Source organism: Anastrepha obliqua, chromosome 3 (assembly GCF_027943255.1).
Source record: "Anastrepha obliqua isolate idAnaObli1 chromosome 3, idAnaObli1_1.0, whole genome shotgun sequence".
In the NCBI taxonomy this organism is placed as follows: Eukaryota; Metazoa; Arthropoda; class Insecta; order Diptera; family Tephritidae; genus Anastrepha; species Anastrepha obliqua.
Window position 1 is genome coordinate 27,121,166 of NC_072894.1, and position 18,653 is coordinate 27,139,818.

At 38.7% G+C, this 18,653-nt stretch overlaps 2 protein-coding genes across 2 annotated transcripts; both read right to left on the minus strand.

Annotated features, from left to right (window-relative positions):
• Window positions 1-1,990: 1,990 nt before the first annotated feature.
• Window positions 1,991-2,602, minus strand: LOC129242329 (pupal cuticle protein Edg-78E-like). Its single transcript, XM_054878911.1, has 2 exons — window positions 2,555-2,602; window positions 1,991-2,456 (listed from the first exon to the last, which is right to left on the minus strand). The coding sequence occupies exons 1-2, from the start codon at window positions 2,564-2,566 to the stop codon at window positions 2,022-2,024; spliced, it is 447 nt and encodes a 148-aa protein (XP_054734886.1). The 5' UTR covers window positions 2,567-2,602; the 3' UTR covers window positions 1,991-2,021.
• Window positions 2,603-10,282: 7,680 nt separating this feature from the next.
• On the minus strand, window positions 10,283-10,855 carry LOC129241896 (pupal cuticle protein Edg-78E-like). Its single transcript, XM_054878444.1, has 2 exons — window positions 10,844-10,855; window positions 10,283-10,745 (listed from the first exon to the last, which is right to left on the minus strand). Exons 1-2 carry the CDS (start codon window positions 10,853-10,855, stop codon window positions 10,311-10,313), a joined length of 447 nt encoding a protein of 148 aa, XP_054734419.1. The 3' UTR covers window positions 10,283-10,310.
• Window positions 10,856-18,653: the final 7,798 nt, after the last annotated feature.

Consider the following 18,653-nt stretch of genomic DNA (forward strand, 5'->3'; position numbering starts at 1 on the left):
AGTTGAGAATGTGGAAAAAATATCTAAAATAGATTAGAAGCGCTGTCTTGTCAATAATTGTTTTGATACAAATTTTCCAAAACATGTTGCTGAGGATCTTAGCTAAGTTACCTCCATGCTAGAACAAATCTTGATTCATACGAATGGGCGTTACTCAGAGGAAACGGATCAGAGAAATCCGTAAAGGAATGCTCACGTTTTTTGTATACTGCTCGATGCGCTATCTTCTCTCAATGAAATGTTAAGTGACGTAGGGTTTCTGTTGGATGGGGATATGAAGGAAAGATTCTTTCTTCTGATAGTTACTTAATCTATAAGTTTATTGTTCAAGCATTACATCAACCATATTTTCTAGTTCTAAACATATTTGTCATCTTCTACAGAGAAAAGGCCAAGTGGTTAAGGATTAAGTTTGGCTTCAAATTTTCGGTGGATTAAGTTATAAAGCTTTTCTCTGAGTACGGTATGGGAATCATAACTGAGTTTATTAAACCAACCCTTTTATTTTTTAATGCAACCATTTTGAGCTTTAATAACCTAGTATTACATATCTTAACTTAACTTAACCTATAAGATTCTCAGAAGCTTGAAAAATAGTATAACAACATCCGAATAGAATCTTATGTCCCAGTAAGAAAGGTAATCGGTGCGTTATCTGCTGCAGTAGACAGTTAATAAGAACTTGGTTTTACTTGTGGCTTTTAGAGTATGTAGGGATGGCTTCCACTCGCTTAAAAAAGTTAAAAAAAAAAAATTAATAAAAAAGAAGAAAATTACCAAAAATTCATGCGACATTAAAAAAAAATTCGGAGTTTCCCGCCGCAATAATAAAATGTGAAAGAGTAGTGATGGGCAGCTTGATAGCTGATCTTATGATATGATGCTTCTCCCCTCTCACTATCAATTTCGTTGCCTTTCCTTGACGTTGGTGGTGTTGTTAACCTCTACTTGAGATTGGGTAGGCCATCATTGCATGGAAAATCCTAGTGGAGATTAAGGGAAGAAATAAAGCAAGGTGAACACCGTCCACAGATGGAATAGGGTCTCGAGGCCAGCAATCTCCTACTCGAAACTAATTGTTGCGAAACCGCACCAACAACCTCGGATTGATAATCGAACCCAACACAAAAGTTAAAGACCATGATTACATACTTTCTAAATGGAATATAAGGGCAATGTTACAACCTGGAAAAATGGCAGAGCTTGAAGATGAACTTGCGGAAACAGTGAACCACTCAGGACTGTATTGCTGAGGAAGTAGAAGATAAAATGTGTTGTAATTTAAGATGATTAGTTTTACGTGAGCTGGAACGATTTCAAAATACCTCCAAAAATCATGTTTTTTTATAAACAAGATTAGTTTCTCAAAATTTTTTTTAATTGCTTTAGATAATAGAAGAGTTTAAGCTTAAAAGGTTTGCATGAAAATGTTTAAAAATAGTATGAACGGAATTAACTTACATCCTTCATCAAAAAGTTCCCGGAATAAACAAAAAAAAAAATTTCCGAAAAAAGTTATTAATTGGTTAATCACTTACCAAAGTGGTAACAGTGCATGTAGGGCTGAAGCAAAGCTTTTTCTTCTGAGATCGCAACAAACTGTTTCTTACCTTCTACTAAGAATTTTTTATCACAGCCGGTTGAATTTTACTTAATCTAACACACCTGACCAACTCGCCCAATTACGTTGCTTTAGAGGCGTTAATCAAAGTGTGAATTTTATGAGCTTTTGCGTGAACTGCTTCTTCAAATAGCGAAGTTTTTTTTACGTCTGATGAAAGAAATAGAGTTTTTACGAATTTGACGCTTTATTTCGTTCTTCTGAGGAATTTTTTAGCAAAGCTTATTTACATATTTCTAGTTTTTCACTCAAATCTTCTTAATGAACAAATTTTACAAAAAACATAACCATAAAAAAATAACTTATACGCACATACAAGGAATATAAAAAACTCATATGCAATATATAATACATATGTATGCGTGCATGTACATATGTAAAAACTTATCAACCGACTGGCTTAGAATTTTTTATTGCCGTGATATGAAGAGTGAGCTTGTCCGCTGGCACCTTTGTATTCATCTTCGTGGGGATGAGCGCGATTATGTTCAAGTGATTTTAGAATAGCTTCTGGTACAGGTGGTGGTGTTGGTAAGTGTTCCCCAGTCGGATGGAAGCCATGCTCATCGGCGGTGTAGCTCAATTGAATTAATTTACCATCTGGTGCGTAATAGGCTGAATGCCCGCTCGCATGGTAGCCACCAACACCTGATTCACTAGCAGCGATACCATTCGAAGTTTCAAACTGATATTTATAGCTGCCATCATCTTTTAGTTCGCTTTTGAAATGACGCGTCTCAGCAGCTGCATCGTGATTAGGACGCGCTTGTGCGAAGTTGTGGCAGCAACAGAACACAATGGCGAAGACGAGTGCGATGACGATGGACTTGTTGGTCTGCAAATAATTCGGATGACATAGAGCACGTAAAGTGTTTCATTCATAAAAAGAAGTATAATACAAATGTATATGTATTGGCCAATCCTGTCACTTACTGCTTTGCTCATTTTGTTGTTTTCTGGTACTGTTAGTGCTGCTGAAATGAATGCTTCTGCTTTGAGAGTACAGACGAGAATGAGTAAGTGTCCAATCGTCCACTGATGCTTTTATACCAGCCAATAGTTCAATTTTTTTTGTTTTCCTTTCGAAGTATTCCAGTGAATAGGTGAATCTGCTTGTATCTTTCGGGAGAAGAAATACGAGAACAACTAAAGACAAAGGCAAAAACCGAATAAATAAAATCAAATTAAGACCAAAAGATAATTGGATAGTGCCGACCATTGTATGTAGCTCATTTCCAACTCCTAAACTGCCTATAGTATTCCTGCTTACGTTTCTTTTTTGTATAATAACTTTATTGCCACTTTGAGAGTTCAAAAACTGGGGAATTTTTCTTTTCTTCTGGTTCAGTTAATTTTCGAATTTTATAAATATTTTCTTTATTTTCCCACTCAACTGCTCACGCCATCTATGAGACCCAATCAGTTGATTTATGATGGGCTTCAGCCTTTCACACAATACGCACCCTAGAACCTTATAGGAAAATAAAAATTTTTCAACTACAATACTTTTTTGCAATTGTTTCTATATGAAGTCGTTCGTGTAAGTAATGACGATCATTTTGAACCCAGAATCATTAAAATCGGTTCATTTTTGACTAAGTTATGAGCATTTAAAAAAAAAAATTCTTATATAATGAAAAAAAAAAATCGATTTTGAGTTGAAAAACAAAATTGCCGATAAATCTTGAAAAAAATTTTTTTCGGGCGAACAAAAAAATACGTGTATCATTATTTTGACCAGAGAGCAACATATTTGAGTTACATCGAAATCGAAGAACATGCCCCGAATAGCCCGGTTGAATTGAAATGGAAAGCATCTTATATATACGAGTATAATTGGCGCGTACACCCTTTTTGGGTGTTTGGCCGAGCTCCTCCTCCTATTTGTGGTGTGCGTCTTGATGTTGTTCCACAAATGGAGGGACCAATAGTTTCAAGCCGACTCCGAACGGCAGATATTTTTATGAGGAGCTTTTTCATGGCAGAAATACACTCGGAGGTTTGCCATTGCCTGCCAAGGGTCGACCGCTATTAGAAAAATATTTTTCTTAATTTTTGTGTTGCATCGAGATTCGAACATACGTTCTCTCTAAATTCCGAATGGTAATCATGCACCAACCCATTCGGCTACGGGGGCCGCATAGTTAGATGTACGTTTTTTGCTGCACAAAGGCGAGTGTGCGGTTTGGCTGTAACAAGGTAATGATCCCAGTCGATGTTGGATCCTCGGATCGTAGGTACATCTAAAACACTAGAAACGTGTTTTCAATCTATCACAACATTATCGATCTGATTTTGCGTTTTTCCATCAGGAGACAGCCATGTTCCTCGGTGTATTTTCTTATGCTGGGATCTTAGTTTGCAAACTACCATGTTTTGGGCCGCGGCGAAGTCGATAAGCCGTTACCGTATATTTCGTAGTGCAGACTGAATTTTCCGACTGTGGGACCAAAAAGCCTAAAATTAAGAAAGCTTATGACACTCAGGAAAAAGATTCTGTGAAAGCGTGAAGCTTGCCATGAGTTCATGAGGTTCAGATGAATTCTTTCAAAGAGATTCGTCTCTCTGGGCTAACAGAGGAACGAGTCTGGGTGCTGGACAATGAGCGGTGAGAGGCAGGCCACTCAAGTTACTTCTATTTTCCGATCTCAACTCGGGCAATTGCGGTTGGGGAAGCATACCAGGAGTGCACATTTGTTTTGTTCGGCTCTTTCAAACCCTCTAATTCACCTGGTACTGCTCAACGGCAGAAATCTGCGGTGGCGTCTCATGAATGGGTGCTCCCCATCTATGTGAGCTCTATGGGCAGGGGTTATATACCCAGGTTAGAGAAGGCTGTGGGAGATACATTCACACCCAAAGCATGGAAGAGCTCACATGTTTCACCTAAGGATTTCAGGCTAATCTGTCTTATTCGTTCTGGAATCTGTCTGGTTAAAGATCTGTTTCTCAGAAAGAGTTCGTAGTGGGTGTTTCTCGTGACATGGATGGGGATACAGTCCGCTCTGAGTCGATCAATAAGTCCCTGAATAAACTGGGGGGACAGAACGGACATTATCCGGTTTATCTACAGAATGGTCGTGGCAGAGTAGAGCGATGTCTTTCTCCACCCGTAGGTAAGTAGGGGCACTTCGTAAGGTGGTGTTTTCTCACCATTACTCTGTGACACTTAATATTAGAGGGAAGTTTTTGGACAATCTGTACGAATTATTGCAGGATTACCCAAACCTAGTTATCAAATGGGCCGCGTATTGCGGTTTCTTGGCCAGCTCTATCAAGGCGAGCTAGTCCTACTCAAGAGGAGATATATAATATATCCGGTCAATCCGGTCAATGTTCTAGGTATTTAATGCATTCTTCTTTATAATAAAGCTTACGTGAAGAGAGGATAAGGAAGGCAACAGTTGCCTTGTACGGGAACACGCGTCTAGAGTTACATTCTCGATCTATAGCACAGTCATAAAGACAATTTTGTTGCATGCAATTCTTGTCTGGTGGAACTCGATGGGGAGTATGTCCTTGATAAAAAAGGTGGAGAGTCCGAAGGTCTATACATTGCTAAATGTAGTGCCCGCGGACATCACAAGTAAAACTGCTGCGGCAGGTGCAGCAATCAGACTGAGGTGTTCGGGCTACAAGTTTAAGATTTCACCATCGGATACTCTTATATGCTCAGCAAATTTGATTCCATCCCCATGGTTAGTTATCAATGCATACCCTTGTTGCCACCGAGTGGCACATTTTCTACTCCGGGGTGCGGCATTTGGAGGGAGGGCCTGGTAAACAAACAAACTGCTCGAAGTTGGACGGAATGGTTGGTGGAGGAATATTATCCGAAGAGCACTCCATTAAGTTAAAATTCTGGTCACCAGATCAATGGATTATTTTCCCAACGGAGTTAGCCGCAATCAAAGAAACAGTTGTGGAACTACTGTCAATCAGGTAACCATTGACTCGAAGTAGATTTGGACGGAACATTTTGGACAGTTACCCTCCAATACAGCACACATCTATGGTAATAAGAATCTACTGTTCACTGTCGAAATTTCTGAAAGTGGAAAACCGATTGGTGTTGAAGGAAACACCCTGCGTACTTGAAAATATACAGATATACGAACGAGGATATTAGCATTTGAGACGCCAGGAGTTAACGCAGTTACTTGCCTGACTAGTCATAAAAATACCGGCAACCCAACACCCAACACGCGCATCTCAAAATTTGACAAACAGCAGACCAGTGTCTTGATAACCCAACATCTCACATCCACAATTAAAACGTTGGTTGAACAATAGAGCAATATTTGGGTTCCCGTGAGAAGTACTTATTCAGCAAATACCTTAAAATTATATCCATAACGCATAGGCATAGCTTTAGGAACTTTGCTTTAGTTGTAGAGCTTACACAAATTGCACCTTCAGTTTGGACTCCAGATTCAAATAACAAAGATCGGCTTAGCAAGAAGTTTTCTTAAAAACCGAACGATCAACCCTTTAGTTTAAGTGACGCCTCAACAGCGACAGCCGCGTCGAGTACGAAAAAAAATATTAAAAAAGTACTAAAGGCCCCTTAAGTGGAGGCAGGACTTCAAGACGCACACCACAAATCAATCAGATCCTTGTCTTAAACACTTTTTGAGGGTATACGTGCCACTCTATTAAGGATTTTATCATATCAAAATATAAAAATTTATTAATTCTGCTGGGCTCGATATCGAAAGGATCAATTTTATTGGGATCTGATGGCTTCCATTCAAAAAAATATTTTTATGAATGAAATGCTCTCGGAATATACTACATATTTATAGAAAGTTATTGTTGCTTTTGACATGGAATGTATTAACTACCTTTTTTTAAAATATAAATAATATTTGGAAAAGTTCTAATTAGAAAAATTAAAAATTCTATACAATTTTTTTAAAATAGGGGTAGGTATTATTGAAAGAAAAAATCTTATTGGTGGTTAATTTTGCAACGAAAGTAAGAGAATAGGTAGAACTAAAGCTCTCCGAATTAATACCGAAGCACTTGTTCATCTACAATAAGTCATTGTAAAACAATAAGTCGTTGTAGCCCGTTTTTTTTACTTAGGCTCCATCCTTGACAAATGTGGCGGCTCTTCGGTAAATGTCGTTAATCGGCTTGCGCAAGCTAGACAAGCTTCCTGCACCCTAGGCCCAGCGTGAAACTCACGCGTTATTTACCGCCGTATAAAGCCAAAAATCTTCGAATCGAACGTAAAATCAACACTGTTGTACGTATGGGAACCATCGAATGAAGCACCAAAAGACATACAGAAAGAACAAATTTTCAATAGCAAATGACAACCTGTGAAACTTGGCACAACAGCATCTGATCAATACAGAAATCGGAAAACGTAAGTGGAATTGGATTGGCCATACGCTACGCAAACCATCATTGTTAAACTCGGTCAAAATCGCATAAGTGGCTATCGCGCCAATTAAGAAGAATATACTACATAATTGGCAGTAATAATAACAGGTGGCGCTAAAGTAATCCTCCTATCAGAAAATGCTATAAATTTTGCGATTGGCCCCCCAATGTCAGTTCTGTTTTGACATTTGTGTAGTAAACACATGCGAAATACACGTTAATAAACAATGTTACGCTACACTGCTCCAGAACGCGGAATTTTGCTGACTATTTATTTGACCAATAATCGGTCGGTGACTTTGGCACAACGTGAATTTCGTCGCAGATTTCCTCGCGGTCCAACGCCTACTGGTGAAACACTGCGACGTTTAGCCGCTCGCCTCGAAGAGAATGGCACAACACGAGATGCTGCCTGACGTAGCAGACCCCGGAGTAACCGTTCTGAAGAGAATATTGCTGCTGTAGCCGTCGACATCGACCAGACGACATGCCACGGAAATGGGTATCAGTCGACGGTCTTTACAGCGAATTTTGGTACAAGATTTGAAGATGTTTCCGTACAAAGTCCAGACGGTGCATCAGCTGTTAGCTGCTGACCGCCAATCGCGTCTAACATACGCTCAAGCCATCCTTAATCACCACCAAGAGGAAGATGATTTTTCATCAAAAACAATCATGAGTGATGAGGCCCATTTCCATCTTAGCGGGTACGTAAATAAGCAAAATTTACGCTTCTGGGGCACTAAAAATCCGCGTGTAATCCACGAAGAGCCATTACACCCGTTCAAAGTCACTGTATGGTGTGCTGTTTTCGCTGGAGGAGTCATCGGACCTTTTTTCTTCGAAGACGTCGCGGGCTAAACGGTTACTGTGAATGGTGAGCGCTACAGAGCAATGATCAACGAGTTATTTTTGCCGCAACTTGATGAATTGGGATTGGAAAATATGTGGTTCCAACAGGACAGTGCAACGGCACACACTGCACGTGCCACAACCGATATGCTGAAGGATGCATTTCCCGGGCGCCTAATCTCCCGTTTTGGCGATTTGCACTGGCCAGTAAGATCGCCTGATTTGACCGCTCCAGACTTCTTTTTGTGGGGCTTTTTGAAGTCGCGGGTTTATGTCAACAAGCCTCAGACTCTTGCAGCTCTTAAATAGAATATCCGTCAAGAATGTGAGGACCTATCGCCGGAAATTTTGGCCAAAGTGATGGAAAATGCCATAAAAAGGGCTCAAATGGCAATCAACTGTGGCGGTGGCCATTTACATGACATCAAATTCTCGACTTGATGTAAAAAAAATTAAAATGCCAAATAAAAATAATCCACAAGAAGAATCAAAGTTTTTCCTTTTTTTTAAATTACAGCCAAAAAACATCGCAAGGTTACTTTCGCGCCATCTTGCGCAATTTAAAAATATCACCATTTTTGGCCTTTACATGAAAAAATCAGCTAAATGGCTATGTTTTTTCTTTATTTTTATTTATTTATAATAATATTTATTATTTATTTATAATAATATCTATTTTTTCTCTTAAGAAATTTATTTAGTCAGAACATATGTAAATGAAAAAATTAGTTTAAGTGAAAAGAAACTAAAAAGTTCGACCCAAATGGGGGGACATCAGAATTCGTTTTAGAGGTATGGTTCCTTCGGCAAAGTTTCTTATTTTGATCCCTAGAATATGATTTTCACAGAGCAATGGGCGATTTTTTGCCTCCCCACAAATCGACCCGGCCTAATACACATATAAACGCACATACATACTTACATATGCATATCCACATGTACGTACGTTTAAGTAATAGATGCAGGAGCCGTGCGAAGACATCATGCAGCATTAACGCTTTGTGGAGCACCGTTTCCGAAGGTGTGGTTGCGTTTCTTTGTTACCGCTATTTTCGCATTTTAAATTATTCATACACAAATGTCAAATAATTCGACTTCATAAATTACGAAATAATTTGTATACATTCGCATTCATTTATTTAAATTTATGGTTTCTCCCAATTTTCTTCCATTAGACCCAAAGCACAGTGCACTCGTAATGACATTTATTTGCATAGATAGAGCCTATCCTGAGGATTGAACCTGTTCATGAAAATTGAAGATGAACAACATATACATACGTACATATATAATTCTGCGTACTAGTGCTTTCGGAGCAAAATACACTCCATGAAATAGTACAAATTATTGAAATAGGAACGGAGTAATGCATGATATTTTTATTATTTTTATTTAAAAGGTCCAAGTGTGCCATTTTGTATGTAATGCGTCATCAATAAATATTCCACCGCGGTCTCCATCGCACGATTCCCACAGGTTTAACTATCAATAGGCTCTGCTCCATAGATCCGGCATAATTTGAGTTATGGTTATGTTATGGGTTTTGCTGACTCTAAGGGAATTGATCGATTGCAATTTATTGGCACAGAAACGTGACTAGAGAAAATCCTATAAGAAAAAGCCATATCCTCTAATCGTTCATTTATACTTCATTCTTTCATTGTGCGGCTTGTAATGACGTTCTATAGGAAGAGTTTGCCGTCCGTGTTCACCATCGATCTGTACCTCTTAACCTTGGCATTGATAGGCTCACCAACATTGTATACGAAGATGTACCGCCACAAATAGTAACTTTTTCTGATTGCATTACCATCTGCTGAGCCCCGCGTGGGCATTCATCAAAAACTGCGCCTCGTCGCTGAAGATTATTTTTCAGCCTGAGGCTTAGTTAGAGAACAAAGGACGTTGTCTGTGCCCAACAACTTTAAATTCCTCTGTAATTGCATCTTGTGCGGGTGCAGACCCAAGTGCCAGTGAAAGTTAACTAAAGTTCGATTTTTTTTTTACTCCTGAGATCTCAATGAGTTCTTGCTTACCTCCTACTAACTATTTTTTTTCACAGCCAGTTGAACTTAACTCATGCGACCTGACCCAATTACGTTGCTTTAGAGGCGTTAATCAAAGTGTGAGTTTTATGAGTTCATGGGTGAACTCCTTCTTCAACTAGCTGAGTTTTTTTTACGTCTGATGAAGGAAATAGAGTTTTTACGTATTTGACGCTTTATTTCGTTCTTCTTCAGAATTTTTTAGCAAAGCTTATTTACATATTTCTAGTTTTTCACTCAAAACTTCTTAATCAACAAGTTTTACAAAAAACATAACCATAAAAAATTAACTTATATGCACATGCAAGGAATATAAAAAACTCATATGCAATATATTTATAATACATATGTATGCGTGTATGTACATATGTACATATGTAAAAACTTATCAACCAACTGGCTTAGAATTTTTTATTGCCATGATATGAAGAGTGAGCTTGTCCGCTGGCACCTTTGTATTCATCTTCGTGGGGATGAGCGCGAATGTATTCAAGTGATTTTAGAATAGCCTCTGGTACAGGGGGTGGTGTCGGTAAGTGTTCCCCAGTCGGATGGAAGCCATGCTCATCGGCGGTGTAGCTCAATTGAATTAATTTACCATCTGGTGCGTAATAGGCTGAATGCCCGCTCGCATGGTAGCCACCAACACCTGATTCACTAGCAGCGATACCATTCGAAGTTTCAAACTGATATTTATAGCTTCCATCATCTTTTAGTTCGCTTTTAAAATGACGCGTCTCTGCAGCGGCATCGTGATTAGGACGCGCTTGTGCGAAGTTGTGGCAGCAACAGAACACAATGGCGAAGACGAGTGCGATGGCGATGGACGTGTTGGTCTGCAAATAATTCGGATGACATAGTGCACGTAAAGTGTTTCATTCATAAAAAGAAGTATAATACAATTGTATATGTATGGGGCAATCCTGTCACTTACTGCTTTGCTCATTTTGTTGTTTTCTGGTACTGTTTGTGCTGCTGAAATGAATGCTTCTGCTTTGAGAGTACAGACGAGAATGAGTAAGTGTCCAATCGTCCACTGATGCTTTTATACTAGCAAATAGTTCAGTTTTTTTGTTTTCCTTTCGAAGTATTCCAGTGAATAGGTGAACCTGCTTGTATCTTTCGGGAGAAGAAATACGAGAACAACGAAAGACAAAGGCAAAAATCGAATAAATAAAATCGAATAAAGACCAAAAGATAATTGGATAGTGTCGACCATTGTGTGAAGCTCATTTTCAACTCCTAAACTGCCTATAGTATTCCTGCTTACGTTTCTTTTTTGTATAATAACTTTATTGTCGCTTTGTGAGTTCAAAAACTGGGGAATTTTTCTTTTCTTCTGGTTCAGTTAGTTTTCGAATTTTATAAAAATTTTCTTTATTTTCCCCCTTAACTGCTAATACCATCTAAATGGTAGGATGCATTTTTAATTTTGAACACAGGAATTTTTCCTTGCAGGGAAAAAACTGGCTAGTCCAAATTGATGCCTTCCTGAAAAATTCCTGCATATTTCTCACAGCAGATGAAAGAAGGAACTTGGACACCGCAGAACGTAACAAAATGTTTGCAGAGACTATTCGGCGGCCGCCGTAGCCGAATGGGTTTGTGCGTGAGTACCATTCGGAATTCAGAGAGAGGGCGTTGGTTCGAATCTCGGTGAAACACTAAAATAAAGAAAAATGTTTCTGTCTAATAGCGGTCGCCCCTCGGCAGTCAATGGCAAACCTCCGAGTGTATTTCTGCCATCGGGTTTCGGACTATCTGCGTATAAATAAATTGGCTCAGCTCTTCTTACAGCGTCACATTTGCAGTATTACCGGAAGAGTAGCCATTATTTCAACGCTGCGGTGAGAGTTGTGGTCGCTAGGGCTTAAAATAGGAAACTCCTTGGGATTTGGTCAGTATCTTCTCTTGATCCATGAATTTTACATAATCAAAATAAAAACCATGGGTATTTGGCCGAGCTCCTCCTCCTATTTGTTGCATACGTCTTCATGTTGTTTCAACATAAGGTTCTATTTGAGGTTGATGAGATTGAGTTAAGATTCTTGTATCAGCCTTAACTGATCCTTGAATGCCATTCTTGCTGTACTTTTACTTTCCTAGTGCCCTTAATGCACCAGATCTGATCAGATAAATATTGAATTAAGGCCACAAAATCTTAACAGTCCCAGGAGATCACTCTTGAACTACCTTCTGTTGATGAGGATCTTATCACCTTCAATTTAGTAGCAATCAGGCAACCAGTTTAGCATATTTTATTTTTTGCTATTAGAAGCTACTATTTTCCTAAGGTTAGAAGGAATTTGACTACCTAAAAATGAAATGGTGCATTCATAATTCAAAGCATGAGGAGACCTTGACCTCTGTCGCGGATTGAGATTATCAGAAAGCTAGCCTGAAGAGGTTTGGTGTTTTATAATTCGACGAGCCAGCCTCTCACCAATTTTTGAATACTTCTGTGTTCCCACTGTGAAGACTAAATTTCGAGCGATTTATATTAATTTTCATAGCCATTACTTTAAAAAGCTGATATATACGGGATTTTTTACGAAAAAATTCTAGTCAAATTGTTCTTCGGAAACCAGTATTGTCTCAAAACCAAACAGCTAGAGAAGTTTACACGGCAGTGTCATGAGAAGTGTTAATTTTCGCGTCTTTTTGGTTTTAGTACTGAAAAAAAATTTATATTTTCTCAATTTAAAGTTGCATATTTAGAAGGCCAAAAATTTACTTTAAACAAATATGAGTAATTTGAATATACATTTCTTGCAGGGTATGGATACTATAAGAGGGTTGATCAATAATTCAACGTATTTCCAAAGAAGTTGCGTGTTTTTAAACGTAATACATATCGCTCTGAGTCAGTCCAAACGATCTCGCCATTTTCGAGGTACGGTGCACTAGACAGACCTACTTTACACTGACGAGATCCAGGACAAAACACAACTACAATTACGGAGCCGGACAGCACTTTAAGCGTCCTGCTTCTGAGGCTAAAGTGTTTGTGAGATAGCGCACGATAAGATGAACTCTATCTGTCTTGCGCTTTTTTATGAAAGATATTCTTCAGTTTGCTTTTAACAACGGTCAAGGAGACACCGATGTCTGTGATGAGGACAACGAAAACCGGTTCTGTCGACCTCTTCCTGGCAAGCTCATGGGCGATTTCATTTCTCTCTATTTTCCTATGCCCTGAAACCCAGATAAGAGAAATGTTTCCTTCACATTCGAGACGTTTGGCGCTCAGTTGATGTAACTTGATATTCTAGTTATTAGATGATAAAGCTTCTTATGGGTCGCATTCAACTTCGATTTTATTTTATCGCATTTTTGACATACAAAATGAAAGTAAAAAGTCATCCCTGAACCAGCCCGGAACTTCGAATGGCAATTTACGACGGCCGATTTAAGTCACATGTGTCACTTGACATGAAAAATGAGTACTTTTTGATCGATCCTCGTACAACTAATATTTTATGGAATTCATGTGCCCATATAAATACATACATACATATAAGCACACATTTCATTGCTTCGTAACAATTTGTCTGTGGCATTTCGCGGTGGCTCCCATTAGCAGGTATACAGGCGGTAATTTTTCAAAAAGGTATCAGCATCCCTACCTTTTTGACGGGTAATCGCAAAGTTTTGTTTTTATTTATTCATAAGTTAGCGGCTAATTAATTAAAGCCAAAATTGACAAGGGGCTTAGTCATAAAAACTCGATGGCTGTATGCTTTTTCTAAGAAGGCGGAAAAGGTGTGTGCTAATTGAACTAGAGATGGCAGTTATACATAAAATGAAAATAAAATGCAGGTAAAACCGATAGTTTTGTGTGGAGTTAGCTTATAAGTTCATAAACTATTAAAGAAAAAAGAAAAAGTAGTCCGAGGGTACCGAGGGAATGCAGAGAATAAAGAATTTGCCAACGCAAATACTAACCAAGCAGAAAAGTACAATCACCTGATATCGAATGGCACCTCATCGTTATCGGTATATCTTGAATGTGGCAGGAATACTTATTCTCCGTAATAAGTATTTTTTAGCAATAAAGGTTGTTTCATTTCATTTCTTTACAATTAAGGATATACTTTCAAGGCCTTACTGACTAGAAGTGCAGAAGAGCGAAATTGTAATTTCTTAGTGACTAATTACAAGTGATTTGCTATAAATGAAAAAAATCTAAACTTAGAGACAAACAGAGATCTAGGCACAGCAAATGGAGAGCATGGGAGCTATAGATTTCATTAAGCTCAATAAATGCTCTAGTAATAGGGGCAAAATTAAAGTAATTAAATTTAAATCCGACAAAACTAGGTACATTGAAGTTTATCTGCTCATGAAGTATTGATCAGTCAACTAAACCATTAATACTCATAACATTATAAGAATATCATCATTAGTTATTGAATGGCTCTATTCGAAAGAGGTTTCTGATCTACGACCAGGCAATGGGTACTGTAAGATAGGACGCGATTACTAAAATGAAGTGATTGAAGATCAAAACGAATTAAGCTACGTATGAGACTGAGTTCTATCAGCATGAGAGTTACAGAATGGATTCCAGATTATTGAATTATACTAAAGTTTATGGACGGGCTAAAGAGGAGTCAAGCATTTTTTTGTTGTAGAGATCTTCGAAGTCTTTCGCGCTTTAGGAATGGCAAATTGGCGTAGGTCTTAGGAAAGGTTAAGTTAACTGGCTCACCAAAACCACGCAGAGAACAATTTGATCCATAGCTATACTAGATCAGAGTCCTATTTTAGAGAAAATATGCATCGCTAGAACTATTGAGAACTAAAAATAAATTATGGTATGTAATACAGGGTCCGGCACTCGGAATGTAACCAACTTTAGAGCTCTCGCTGTCTGTTAGTTGGTTAATGACAGTCTAGAGTATTGTATTACAAGCGGATGGAAGCAATTTGGTGAGAGTAAACGCGAAAAGGGAAAATCAACAATGGATATCAAACGTAATATTTGGCTGGAAAACAACAATCCGCGACTTTTCGTGAGCTCGAGTACTTGAAAGTAAAAAAAAATTGTTTATCGCACTATTACTCGTTACAATGATACTGGTAGCATCGCAAAACGTCATGGAGGTGGTCATCAAAAGACTGCAACGTCACGTGAAATGGTTCAAAAAGTGAAGAAGCGACTTGAGCAAAATCCCCGACGAAGTGCCAATCAAATGGCGAAAGAACTGAAAATATCTGAACATAGCATCCGCCGCATACTGAAAAATGATCTCAAAGTCAAGCCGAACATGATCCAATCTCACACCAAAGCAGCAACAACTTTGACTTGAAAGAGCGAAGAAGTTGCTTCGCTTGACCGAAAGCGATAAATTTCCGAAAATTGTGTTTTCTGACGAGAAAATTTTTCAAATTGAGCAATTCTTAAACTCCCAAATCGATAAGGTTTATTTGACCGACCGTTTATATGAGAATCTGAGTCATCCATTGGCCACTAAGAGGCAGAACCCGTCGCAAGTAATGGTTCGGGCCACTGTAACCGCAGATGGGCGCTCTCCAATCGGGAAAGTATTCTGAAGGTTACTTTGAAGCCGTGGACAGACAAATATTGCGGTGCCAGACCATGGACGTTTCAACAGGACAACAGGACCGTCTCACAAAGCTCGAGTGAACCACGAATGGTTAAAAAACAACGTTCCGAGCTTCATAACGTTTACACAATGGCTATCAAATTCCCCAGATGCGGATCCGATAGATTATTCTTTTTATGCCATTTTGGACAGCAAGGTCCGAACTAAAAGACTCTCCGGTCTCAAGGCGCTGAAAAAAGCTATTGTCCGCGAGTGGTCAAAAATAATTGAAAGTTACATTCGGGCAGCTTGCGATTCGTTTTGATTCAAGGCCATAGTTAAGGCAAAAGGTGGTCATATCGAGCAAAAGTAAATTGATTCTTAATTTTATATTATTTCCATAAACTGAATTTATGGCCTTTTTAATTGGTTCCACTTCGAGTGCCGGACCTTGTAATGCCATTCAGCTAATACGTCTGATGTATTACGTAATTTTCTTTCGTATGGTTTTTGATCCTTGAACGGATGATACGATTTCAGCCTTGACTGACAAAATTGCAGTAAGCAGTAAATTTTGACTGATTACTTCAAAAATTGTAGTAATTTTTGTTGGTTGGTTGAAATGGTCATTCATCCAGAATCCAGTTAGCGCTTCCTTATCGAGTTAGGACACAGTCCAGATGCCATTCATGTTCCCTCCCTCAGTCCCGCAGGAATCATGAATTGGATCAGCGATTATGTAGGCAATCTACATAAAGAGCGATGTTCCGGTCTAGAACGCTGCAGAACTGCAAAGTGTTTTGTGACAAGTCCGAACAGAAAACTGTCGAACTTTCTACTAAAACTTGTAAGGTATTATTACAGGACACATGGCATCCACATATGACCACCACTGGAATCATTGAGGACCCAATGTGCATATCTTGCTTACAGGAGGCGGCTAGCACTGAGCACTTTCTCTGTGAGTGTCTTGCCTTTGCTAGAGCAAGGCTACGAGGTTTGGGCTTCGATGTCTTGAGAATGAGTAATATTCGTTTTCTAAAACTGGATTTACAGAATTGCCAAAGAATTTGGAAAATTCTCACGGGACTAACTATCTCTACCTCTGTCTCTATTCTTTCCTATCTCTTTCTCTGATACTTTTCCCCTTCCCTCCTTGACTATCTACCCTCTTCCCAAAGCTTTGAATACAATGGGCTTTTTAGCCTGATTGTTTTAGGAGACACCAAATCTCCTGGTGCTCCTTGGCTCGACCTTTTCAAATTTCAATTTTCAGTTTCATGTCCCCTCCTACCTACGTATGGTATGAAGACGACTCTAAGGGTTTTTTGAGATATAGCCCAAGTTTAAACACGCTTTGAAAATTTCCACAGGCGATGGTAGAATAATATCAAGAGTTTCCTGTAACATCTTAGGGCGATCCTGTCAGGGCTTGGATATGTGAAACGTGAAAATGGTTTGATCGCCCCTGCAACCTTCTCTATTGTTAGTATTAAATCGGTGAATTGGTCGTAGCGGATCCGCCGGATTCTCCCAGCATATATATCGTGTTAGTTGCATCCCGGAAAATGAGCATTTAAAAAAGTTCTACAGATTTTTCCACCGTAGAAATCCAAGTACCATCCGGTTTCTTGACCCAAGAAGCCCTTGAATGGTCTTTGGACAAAATGCGGCTAAATCTAGCAGAATCTCTGGTAGATTCGATGAAGGAACAGAAATCTCTCCAGCTCTATTTCTTCCTGTAATATAATACTAAGCACCATCTGGTTTCTTGACCCAAGAAGCCCTTGAATGATCTTTGGACAAAATACGACTGAGACTAGCAGAATCTTTGGTAGATTCGATAGAGACCGATTATCAAACACCGTTTAAGGACCTGATAAATATTTTTATTTCGAAGTTCTGACATTCATGTGGCTTGATAAAAAAAAAAGCGTAAAAGGTAATCATCAACGCATAACTGCAAATCATCATCTCATATTTCAAAAGCAGTGACAACCTTGTTCTTACACATTCTTTTCCTTCTCTTCTTCGTTTTTCTCTAATAAAATTTAATAGCTGTGAAATCATTGTCCGGCGCTTATTATTAAAATATTTGAACACTTTGTTATACCCTTTAGATTTGCGTTGTTGGTGATATTTACATTTTTTTTCAATAACGAGTAAAATTTTACTGATAACTGCTTTTTTTCAGTAATCAATAAAAATTTACTGGCTACTATAATTTTTTTCAGTAATTAATAAGAATTTACTGGTAATGCATATCAAAAGCGATATCTATATTTTTATGGCAATTTTACTGGCCCTCCCACCTGATAATGTAGTCGTTTATACAATGTGCTAAAAGCTTTATGACAGAGTTGGGATGACGTTTTTTTGCACAGCCCACCACTAAGGTTTTCTTTTTTTGCTTACTGCAGTGTCCTTCAGGCTGAAATGTCAGCGATAATGAGGGCTGTGGCGCATTTCGAACAGAACAGCAAAAAGTTAATGCACTCATATTTAGTGATAGCCAGGCAACAATTAGAATTCCAGGCAAAATCTCCCTTGCAGAGCAGAATCTTTCTTACTAGGGTCCGTGGTAAATGGAATATAGAGCGAAACTGTATTCCAGATGAACTTGCAAGAAAAGCAGATTCCCTAAGGAAAGTAAGGTATTCGGTATGCTATTTGCATTATTATTTAGAAATTTGTTAGCAAAGAATTTATAAATATTCGTACATGGTGAAAGATCGAAACAAGGCACATACGTTCCGTCGGATTTCCAGGTAAACGTGCCTGATGAGAGCTTAGAGCCTGGAGCCTGGATAGTTCAGCAAGGGGGATGAGTGCATATAGCTGTATTATCAGAATGCATCTAACTAAAACGGTCGTCCCTCGGCAGAAAATGGCAAACCTCTGAGTGTATCTGTGCCATGAAAAAGCTCTTCATAAAAAATATCTGCCGTTCGGAATTGGCTTGAAACTGTAGGTCCATCCATTTCGGGAACAACATCAAGACACACGCCACAAATATTAGGAAGAGCTCGGCGAAACACCCAGAAAGGGTGTATGCGTATATACTCGTATCTAATTACATTATCAATCAATTCAAAAATCGTCAGACATTGCAAAGAAGAACTTAATGCTTTAGCGCGTACGACGGACATCACTCTCATTTTGAAAGGCAAGACAGGAGGCAGCCTAGAACTAATC